Source organism: Haplochromis burtoni, unplaced genomic scaffold (genome assembly GCF_018398535.1).
Source record: "Haplochromis burtoni strain Fernald_Lab_line unplaced genomic scaffold, NCSU_Asbu1 Contig_52, whole genome shotgun sequence".
Taxonomy (NCBI): Eukaryota; Metazoa; Chordata; class Actinopteri; order Cichliformes; family Cichlidae; genus Haplochromis; species Haplochromis burtoni.
In genome coordinates, this window is record NW_024582413.1 from 1,665,162 (window position 1) to 1,676,464 (window position 11,303).

The 11,303-nt window shown below is 41.4% G+C and overlaps 1 protein-coding gene across 2 annotated transcripts; it reads left to right on the forward strand.

Moving 5' to 3' along the window:
* Positions 1–3,876: 3,876 nt before the first annotated feature.
* zgc:153292 (uncharacterized protein LOC100003014 homolog) lies at positions 3,877–11,256 on the forward strand. 2 transcript variants are annotated; one of them, XR_006054382.1, is made up of 12 exons: positions 3,877–4,630; positions 4,792–4,824; positions 4,923–5,041; positions 6,947–7,049; positions 7,213–7,245; positions 7,599–7,631; positions 7,731–7,964; positions 8,639–8,742; positions 9,845–10,010; positions 10,106–10,161; positions 10,478–11,101; positions 11,191–11,256. XR_006054382.1 is itself a non-coding variant. In XM_042220628.1 (11 exons), exons 1-10 carry the CDS (start codon positions 4,406–4,408, stop codon positions 10,148–10,150), a joined length of 1,095 nt encoding a protein of 364 aa, XP_042076562.1. In that variant the 5' UTR covers positions 3,877–4,405; the 3' UTR covers positions 10,151–10,161; positions 10,490–11,256. The 2 variants fall into 2 exon arrangements, 1 of the variants encoding a protein (XP_042076562.1); XM_042220628.1 differs by having other exon boundaries at positions 10,490–11,256.
* Positions 11,257–11,303: the final 47 nt, after the last annotated feature.

Genomic DNA, 11,303 nt, shown 5'->3' on the forward strand with positions numbered 1-11,303 from the left:
AACCCAGTGTGCAAAAGCAAATACTTTAGATTCTACAACTGTGGCCACTGATGATAAATTTTTTTTAAAGTGCATAAAATTCAGTGCTTTAAGGAAATTTAAGGAAGTGATTCCATCTATATATCTATATCTATATCTCTCTCTCTCTCTCTCTCTACTACTCTCTCTCTCTCTCTCTCTCTCTCTCTCCTCTCTCTCTCTCTCTTATATATATATATATATATATCACATATATACATATACTATATATACACATATCATATATAAATATATTATATATATACATATATACACATATACTATATATATATATCTCACTCATTACTATATCTATACTACTATATATATATATATACATATATATATATATATATATATATATATATATATATATATATACATATAGCAGCTGGATAGCGTAGTGGTTAGACTACACGCCTTTGGAGCAGAGGATCGCAAGTTCGATTCCTGCCTGGGGCGTCTGTATCCAGTAAGGGTCCTAAGGCTAGACCCCCTATGCTAAGCGAGCCTACCGCAGACATGAGCGAGACAGATAAATATGAAGGCATGCCGGCTCGGACGTCGCCCGGATCAACAAGGTCCGCGTCAGGTGTTGAGGAACCAGGGCACCCTGACGAAAAGTGGGCTACTGGAACAAGAAGGCATCGGTGGGCAAGAGACGAAAACAGGGCGTTGTTGGAATGCTACTACGCAAGTAACCCCGGCGGAAGGGGCTACATGAATAGGATGACGGACCTATGGATTCTTCGATACCCAACATCCACAATGACGGCGAAACAACTAGTAGCTCAGTGTTCCAACATTCGAAAGAAGGGACTGCTCTCACAGCTAGAGATTGACGAGGTACAACACAAATGCTACGGCAAGGAGGAGTCAGGACGCCAGGTCAGGGGGGAGATATCATCACCCCCACCCGAGATTGGGTACATAGCCCCAAGTGCGATAGGAGAAGGATCGTTGAGTGCGAGAGGAACTGACCTGAAAAATAGGATCAATGGCCAAGCTTGAAACCTGGATCCCCCGTAGCCGGTTACCAAGATTACGTGAAGTACCCTCAGAAGGTCTGCTAGATGATGTTAATGCAGCACTACGGACAATACCTACAACCACGATTACCGACACTAACAAGCTGATCTACAATACGGCAGCAGTGATCAGTGAGATGCTTGGCTACAAGTTGAACAGCCACAAGGGGCAGTACCCTCCATGGAGAAGGAGGCTAGAGGGCAAGATCAAAGTAGCACGGAGGGAGGTTAGCCAACTAACGGAGTTGCAGAAAGGTGCGACAAAGAAGGTGCATAAGAAATACAGCAAGCTGTCCATACCTGAGGCCTTGGAAACTGCCAAGCAAAGACTCACAGCCTTGGCCAGCCGCTTGAGGAGGTACACCAGAGAGATAGAAGGCAGGAGAATAAACCAGCTGTTCTCCACAGAACCAGCAAAGGTGTACTCTCAGTGGCAAGGGAACAATAATAAGAGAACAGCACCACCAAGGCTGGAGACGGAGCAATACTGGAAGAGCATATGGGAGAAGGACGCAACCCATAACGGCAATGCTCAGTGGCTAGTGGATCTGAGGGCAGACCAAGCGACCTCCCTGAACAGGGTCCAGTAACCATCACAGTGGCAGATATCCAAGAAAGGGTCTCCAGTATGAAGAGTTGGACAGCACCAGGGCCCGACATGGTTCACGCCTACTGGCTAAAGAAGCTGACTGCACTCCACGAGCGTCTGGCAGCACAAATGAACCAGCTGCTAGTTAACGAGAGACACCCGGAATGGCTAACCGAAGGTCGGACGGTCCTGATCCCCAAGGACCCCAAGAAGGGACCGGTCCCCTCCAACTACCGACCAATAACCTGCCTCAGTACTACATGGAAGCTCCTGTCAGGCATCATATCGGCTAAGATGAACAGGCACATGGGTCAATACATGAGGGGACACAGAAAGGAATTGGCAAGAATACCAGAGGCGCAAAACACCAGCTACTGGTAGACAGAACAGTCAGCCGAGACTGCAAGACCAGACTGACCAACCTGTGCACTGCCTGGATTGATTACAAGAAGGCCTATGACTCAATGCCCCACAGCTGGATACTGGAATGCCTAGAATTGTACAAGATCAATGGGACCCTAAGAGCCTTCATCAGGAACTCAATGGGGATGTGGCGTACAACACTAGAGGCCAACTCCAAGCCCATAGCACAAGTCACCATCAAGTGCGGGATCTACCAAGGAGATGCTCTGTCCCCACTGCTGTTCTGCATAGGCCTGAACCCCCTCAGTGAGATCATTAACAAGACTGGCTACGGATACCGACTACGGAACGGAGCAGTTGTCAGCCACCTCCTGTACATGGATGACATCAAGCTGTATGCCAAGAGTGAACGAGACATCGATTCACTGATCCACACTACCAGGCTATACAGCAATGACATTGGAATGTCGTTCGGACTGGAGAAGTGTAGTCGGATGGTAACAAAGAGAGGGAAGGTAGTCAGAACTGAGGGGATTGAACTACCAGAAGGCAACATTGCAGACATAGAGGACAGTTACAAGTACCTGGGGATCCCGCAGGCAAATGGGAACCATGAAGAGGCCGCTAGAAAGCTGCAACCACCAAGTACCTGCAGAGGGTCAGGCAAGTCCTGAGGAGTCAGCTGAATGGTAAGAACAAGATCCGGGCCATCAACACGTACGCCCTGCCCGTGATCAGGTACCCTGCTGGGGTAATAGGCTGGCCAAAGGAGGAGATAGAAGCCACTGACATAAAGACAAGAAAGCTCCTTACCATGCATGGAGGGTTTCACCCCAAGTCCAGCACCCTGAGGCTGTACGCTAAGCGGAAGGAAGGGGGCCGGGGACTGGTGAGTGTCAGCACCACAGTCCAGGATGAGACAACGAACATCCAAGAATACATTGGGAAGATGGCCCCAACTGACCGAGTGCTCAGTGAATACCTCAGGCAGCAGAAACCCAAGAAAGAGGAGGGAGACGAGGAACCATCATGGAAGGACAGGCCCCTGCACGGTATGTACCACCGGCAGATAGAGGAGGTGGCTGATATCCAGAAATCCTACCAGTGGCTGGACAAAGCTGGACTGAAAGACAGCACAGAGGCACTAATCATGGCAGCACAAGAACAAGCTCTGAGTACAAGATCCATAGAGGCTGGGGTCTATCACACCAGGCAAGACCCCAGGTGCAGGCTGTGTAAAGATGCCCCAGAGACAATCCAGCACATAACAGCAGGGTGCAAGATGCTAGCAGGCAAGGCATACATGGAACGCCATAACCAAGTGGCCGGCATAGTGTACAGGAACATCTGTGCCGAGTATAACCTGGAAGTCCCGAGGTCAAAATGGGAGATGCCCCCAAGGGTGGTGGAGAATGACCGAGCTAAGATCCTGTGGGACTTCCAGATACAGACGGACAAAATGGTGGTGGCTAACCAACCGGACATAGTGGTGGTAGACAAACAGAAGAAGACGGCCGTAGTGATCGATGTAGCGGTTCCGAATGACAGCAATATCAGGAAGAAGGAACACGAGAAGCTGGAGAAATACCAAGGGCTCAGAGAAGAGCTCGAGAGGATGTGGAGGGTGAAGGTAACGAGTGGTCCCCGTGGTAATCGGAGCACTAGGTGCGGTGACTCCCAAGCTAGGCGAGTGGCTCCAGCAGATCCCGGGAATAACATCGGAGATCTCTGTCCAGAAGAGCGCAGTCCTGGGAACAGCTAAGATACTGCGCAGGACCCTCAAGCTCCCAGGCCTCTGGTAGAGGACCCGAGCTTGAAGGATAAACCGCCCGCAGGGGCGCTGCATTCTCTCTCCCTCTTTTTTTTTGATTGTGTTTGCAGTCTGCTGACCACAGAGTGGAGAGAGTCACAGGCTGCATCCGCGTTGGCCGAGGGGGGGACATACGTTTGGACATATGCAGAGGAGGGACAGTGGATATATTGGATAAACGATGCTTAACATGGAGCTGTGGATTTGGTAAAGGAGAACATACAGAGGGTTGCTGTGACAGAGGAGGATGCTAAGCATAGGTTGAGATTGAGGCAGATGAACTGCTGTGGCAACCCCTAAAGGCAGCAACCGAAAAAAGAAGAAGAAAAAAGACCACTTAAGATCCTCTAAATTACATCTATGAGACAAAAATACTCCAGATTAAGACTTTTAACAGTAAATTATGCTCTTATTATTATGTTTTTCTGTTGTTTAAGCTTAATTATCTAGCTTACATTCAGTATATCACGCTGGAAATACTGAGTGTTATATTAAATATAGCATATCATAATTAGTTTTAACAGAGTTAGTCAACAGGTAAAATTTACTGAACTCTACACGATTTTTAGTGAGTTACTTTTCACACAGGGGAAAAAAATGTTTTCTGTGTGTGCATGCAGGTTTCCCCTGTACAACCCCCGAAAACTTAAAAAATGGGTACTGAACATGAAGTGGAAGGACTGGACGCCGACTCGCTTTTCTGTTCTGTGCATCAATCACTTTGAGGAGCAGTACATTGACAAAACGGGCAAAAGTGTGACACTTCGGGAAGATGCGGTTCCCACCATATTTACACCGACTGACAACACACAGAAAAAGAAGGTCTGTGTGTATCATAGATAATTGTTGGCATCATTTAGGAATAAAACATTTGTGAAATATTTAAAGCTGCATAATGAAACTCCTCCTGTTTTTCTGTTTAAACCTCTCAAGCCCAGCGGCTTTTTAAAAATAAAGGTGTTGTTACTGTCTCCTTGATACAGGCTGCCATTAACCCGAGACGTAAACGACACAAGGTGAGCTGACCCAGACAGTTAGCTTTTTATTGTTTAACGTTTAATGTTATTCATTTTTCTAAATGCATTGCGTGTTGTTTATTTTATTGTGAAAGCAGCAACCTGGTGCTAAAAGCTCAGAGAAGGATTTGGCTGCATCTGCAACATCAGCTCTCCCTGCAACAGACGACAGTGTCCGGGCCAAAGAACCCAGCCAGACAGACCAAGAGACATCTGGGTATGTAACTACACACAAGGAGACATTCTACTGTCCTAGTCCTCTTTTCATAAATCAATAATAAGCAGTAATGCTTCAGTATGCACAGTACGGATGCCCTTCATGAGGGATTTGTGTCTCTGCCTTGGTATCTTTCACTTTTTAGGCAAATGTGTGAACAGCTACACTATGGAGCCAGTTTCTTTAATCATTAATTATACGTCTAATAAGTCAGTGTTTACAGTTTGAAGACTGCCATTAGCTTCTTGGGCATATTTGCTTGTTAATTATTAATAATACGTTTATTTGTTAAGCGCATATTTACAAAGTGCTTAACCGTTTGAATAAAACCACACATTAAGGATAAGTGTACATAATCAAACATGCAGTTAGTCTTACATTCATTCCTGCATACACACATTCAAAGAACCAAGGGCCAAAAACAACAGTCAAACAATTAAGGAAAAGCGGAGTTATGAAGCGTCACTGAAAACCAACCATAAAAAATTCAGCCAACCTGATAAGCTGAGGAAGGTTTAGCAGTGGCAACCTCAAAAGCATTATTACCTCTGGTTTTAAAGTAAAGACGTAAAACAGTTAAAAGACCTTTTCAGACCCAGATGACCCTCTTCAGTCTCAGCAGATCTGCTGTATAGGTAGGAGCCAAGCCATGTAGGGCTTTATATGTTATTAATAACATTTTAAAATGAAGAAAGGTTTAATTTTTGCAGTGTTTGTTCAATAAAGGAAACAAGGCTGGATGAGCTTAGAGATCAAAATTTAGATTGTGGTAAATAATATTAGCAGCATATTCCATATTATTCTCTAAAACCAACTTCCTCCTGTTCTCATCGCTCCTTAATTCACTAAATCTGCAACTTTTTTGTTATATATTTGCTGAGCTTTTAACATTCACACCATAATGAGGTTATGAGAAATAGTTTCTAGGTGTCACAGATTGATTCAGTTATATTCCACTGTATATATATAGTGACCGTGTAGTTTGGGAAAGAAAGCCATATTGCTGACCAACTTGTAGTCTCGAGTTTAGTTTTAGTGCACTTCTTATCGTTCACACAGGTGTACTTAAAAGTGCTGCCTTGTAGTCATAAGCTACACATTCAAATATGCACATAAATTCTGAAAACAAAGCATTTTTCTTTGCGTGGTTTTGATGCTTGATATTTATTTGCTGAGAAAAATATTTGTTTTGTGCTCAGTGAGGGACATTTAAGATTTGTTAGAAGTTTTAGAAGAAAAGCAAAAGACTAAAAAGGATAAAAGGACTAAACATGTTACTTCTGACTAGTCAGTTTCTCTCAGAGGTATAAAAACAATCTGGTTTGTCAGCTGCTACCTGCTGAAAGATTGTGGCTCATAAATGTCTTTATAGAAGCAGTTAGCATTATACAAATGCCTCAGATTTTAAATTGATATATATTTAATGCACAAGCCTAAAAACCACAGTAATCTTGCAAAAAGGTTGTTTTGGATGGTACAGTTTACAGGTATAACACAATGTCAAACCTAAGTTGTTTTTTTTTCTTTTAAAAGCTGATAAAAGCATTTAAGATGACATTTTCCTGCTGTACACGCATTTAAAAACAAATTTACAGTCATGGTGGTTTGCTGTATTGGTCCATTGGAGATCTGCCCACTGGTTAGGTCACTAAACCAGTTTTCAGACCTAACCAAAGGTCTCCTTGGGACTTGTTGTGTTGGCAAAGATGACTTTCTGGTCGATCACAGGTTTTCTCTTGGAAAAAGATAAAATCAAATCAAACACCAGAGAGGTTTCTTTGGTGCTTCTCCTTCATAAATTAAAAATTTTCCTGTTCTTTTATTTATTTTGTTAATAATTTCTGTACAGATATATATTATCGTTTCCTTAATGTTTTAACTTTTTTTTTCTGTTTTAATGATTAGAGATCCCAAAACGTCAGAGAAATGGAGGATTATAATTGATGAAGCACTGATGAAGATCGATTCATTTCCACACTTTTTTCATGGAGATTACTGTGTACCACAGGTAAATGGAATTGTATTTTATACATACTGATCACTGGGATAACTTAAGAGTTTATGTTTAGCTAATCTTATGGCATTTACGGCATATCCGATATGTTTTATCTTGTTGTTTATCTTCATTAGTGCGAGTTAATCTATGTGTGTGTTTCCACCTGCATCAACAGAGTATCCACTGGGCTCCAGATAATAATTTCAGTGTAAGTAGAATATTTTCAGTCTACTGGGGGTGTAATAATTCTCTGAAACTGGATGAACGGATGAACACTAAAACCACAACCCTGATCACTTGATTGGATCATAAACAAAAAAAGAAACTTTTATTCTCATATATTTCCAGTTCACCCACTACTGGGACATTTTTAAACAGAATTCACCAGACTAGCTTTAGCCAAGGGCTCCACACGGGTATCAGGACACCGAGTGTTGCGCACAATTGTGTCACAGTTTTTATTGTCTCTGCTGCATTATTCTTACACCCCTTTAATCTGTAAAGGTTTGTCTTTTATATCGTGGAGCACTTAATTCACCTCCTCTTTTGTCATTTTTACAGCCTGAGCATAAAGACAATGAAAACATTATAGAGGTACGTCTGTTGTACGATTACCTGCAGGTGTTACTCCAAATCCAAACCAGGGTTTTGGGTGGTTTTGTCCCTCTGCCTGATGCATTGTCCTGACTGCAGGTGAAGGAGCCATGGGAGTGGCTTGCTCTGGATGTCCGAGGACCGCTGCCTCAAACAGTAAACGGACACAAATACATTTTGACGGTGACCGACTTCTACTCCAAATGGGTGGAAGCTGTGCCGATGACAGCGTGCCTCCCTTCAGATGTGGCAAAGAACGTCGTGGACATCATTGCGCACTTTGGATATCCACTGAGAATCCTCTCTAGACTGCCTCTTGATATAGTCCACAAAGTGAGCGCGCACACTTGATTAATCTGCCTGGACTGTTTTGCAAAACCTGATTTCATATCAACATCAAAAATGTAGTTGAAGTTTAGAAACTTGCATTTTTTTAAAGTGGCTTATAAATCTGACTTGGAATTAGTGCCTGAAAACCAAACCCAAGGCAGTTAAACCCATGTGTAGTTATTATAGTGACATGCTTTTAATTTAGAAGAGCATATTTAACCTTCACAAGACCAACTTGGCAATCATATAATGCATAAAGAGAAGCTAATATACTCCTCCTTATTTTCTTTCACACATATACTGTTGTGGTTTGTTCCAAATGGGTAACAGTTTTGTCTTGTGGTACTTGCATGAATACAGTTGTTTTTTTAGAGTTCCAGTATAAAAATATGGTGCTGAGAATGAAACTTTATCTATTCTGTGAGATGTTATGATAATTAAATGCTAATGAAATAATATTGGTTTTGTTTTTGTTAAATTAAACATATACTCTGAATTGTCCAGTATAACATGTTATACTGGAAATGAGTTACCACCAGCTGAAAAAGCCCTTTGTGTCTTCCAGCTCATAATATAATGCATGATACTTTTTTTTTGTTATAAACTAATGTTATAGTGTGTCCTCATTGTCCAGTTTCATACAACTGTATACTGTGTGACTGTCTTCCCGATGACAGATCAACCGAGAACTGAAAGACCAGCTGAAGGTTGCTGTTGCTCTTGTGGTCTATCATCAGCAGACGGGCATCGCAGATATGATCACACCACAGCTGATAGACAGGTCTGTAAAAAGCCAGGGTGTGCTAATATTTGTTTTTTGTGACATTTTATAGTCTTGTTATGCCTTTATACCTGTAGTTTTGTTTCCTTTGGTCCTTTTCCAGATTTGATTAATTTTACCAAAATACATTTTGTCATTTGGATGACCTACAAAGTTCATTCTCTTGTTGTTGCAGGTGAAAACTTGTAGCTTTTAACACAGGATTAAAACACTTAGGTTATTAATAATATCACGAATGTTAAAGTCTCTGAAGTTTTCTGTTACCATATTGGTTTTGCAGTGAATAGTTTTAGATGCATTCGTGCTTTTAGGGCAGTTATAACTGTGCATGCACCAATAAATCAGGCAAACATCAGTATCTGTTTGTTAAGTGGTGATGTAACAGGATTATTCATAGTGAGTCATTCAAACCACACAGGAACATGTTTTAATGCATTGTGTTGTTGATGGATCATCTCTGAAATATAGTCCGTTTTCATCATCTTCTTCCTACCAGATGATAGTGGGAGACCCTCAACGTGAACTTTTATTGAGAATAGTTTTATCCAGATCTGTGCTAATGTGTTTCTATCAGCTCGACCATAACTAACCACCTGGTAGTAAAGCATATGTCAAGTATCCCAAAGCTGCTGTTATTTTTTCCATCTACCTTAACATCGAAAGTTATAGCCGAGCTCTACTTTTTTCTTTTTTGTCAAAAAATATACTAAAGTGAGAATTTTGTCAACTTCAGATGGAAATTAGCTCTTCTTTACTTTTGGATGTCTGGACATGAAACTTTATTGAAACAGCGGTCACGCTCATTTTATTGGAGCTGAAAGAGTCTGGACAATTTTGAACTCTCTGTGGATTCTCAGTACTTGTTTTGTTAGGAGCTAAAGGAATATTTGAACAACAATTTTCTGCTGATGATGTAGTTGTCTTTTATAATAGTATTTATGTTTTTTTTTCTCAATGAGATAAAAGGGAATAAATAACACCAAAAATATAAAATATCTGGCACCTATGGACCAAACTGTTATTACAAACAATCGGCGCATAATACCTGGATGTTCTGTCATCATAGTAACATCTCAGTGCTGTAATGTTCCTAATCAAACAGGATGGTGAACGATCTAATAGAGGAGCATGCAGCTGACTGGGATGTTTACCTGCCTGCCAAAGTGTTCAGTCTGTGCTTCAAAGAGCATTCAGAGACCAAGGAGAGGCCTTTCTCAGTGCTCTGCTGTAAGGGACTAGAGCCTGTTCAATTCCCCAGAGAACTGGATGTAAGTATAGGTTTTAAAATTTGAGTTCTAATAAATCTTTAATAAATCTTACAGGTAAAGTAAAATGACTTTCTGTGTAATCCATTTTTTCACAGTTTCCACTTTCCAAGATCCGAGAGAGTGCCTTTGTGGTTAGATAGAAGTTTATTCGGTGAGTTTTATGTGGAGTTGTGCACCACACTGTAATATAATATTCTGTATTTTACTGTTGTTTGGAACTGTGTGAAGCATATGGGGCATTTGTGGAATATATCACTGGGATTAGGGAATTACTGTTTCTATAGCAATTGTTCAGGTTTATATTTTCTCTCGGTTAGATTATTGAGGTGTTCTTTTAACAAGCATCAGAAATCAGTTGAACGACTTCAAATCCAGCAGTGAGACGTCTTAAAATATTATGCCAGTTTTGGTGACACTACACTGTGTTGTTTTAAACTGACTTAACAGTGATGTTCAACTTGTCTCAGTTTTATTTTCAGGTCACTTAATTGGAAACAAACTGGAGCTGCTTTAGCAGCAAACCAGGGAAGAAGAACGTGTTCAGTCCTGGAGGTATTCGTTCTGGTGGAAACCCTGATGAGTGGACCGGGATGTTCTAGTACTGAGTTCTGTGGAGAGGATTTGTTGATGAAGCTGTGCATTTCGACAGCATTTTCCACTTTGTCTGTGATACACTGAGATGCTCCACCTATTTTTCATTCGCAAGTATTTTTGGATGTAGTATTTTAATTCAGTTTTTTGCTGTAGCACTGCAGCAAAATGTCTTGCTTAAAATATATAGCAGCATGTCTGCAGTGTTGAGACTGGAACAAGCTAAATGTAGGTTAGGAAGGCGAGACAGTTTTCTGAGCCATAGGAGACTGATCAGTATAGCATTATTATTTTTATGACTTCAAGCAGTTCAGCCACCTCCACTGGTAAGGTTTAGGCTGCTGATCGTTGATGTTTTCTGTTTGTAAAAAGGTAAAAGATGCCAATAAACTTTATTTAAATATCATTTTTAATCACTAGTGAATAGTTTTTGTTTATTGACTATCCATGTTATTCTTATCCAATCTGGGGGTTCTTGAGGCCAACTCAGCTACCTTAAGGTGAGAGAGGGGTACACCCTGGTTGCCAGCCTATCACATGATAACACAGAGAGACGGACAACCATTCATACTTACAATCTCACCTACAGCCAATTTAGACTCGCCAGTTACCCGATGCATGTCTTCAGACTGTTGGAGTAAGAGGACCCAGACTGGAAAAAAACAAAGTAAAACTTTTTTTTTTTAACAATAATTTCACAAA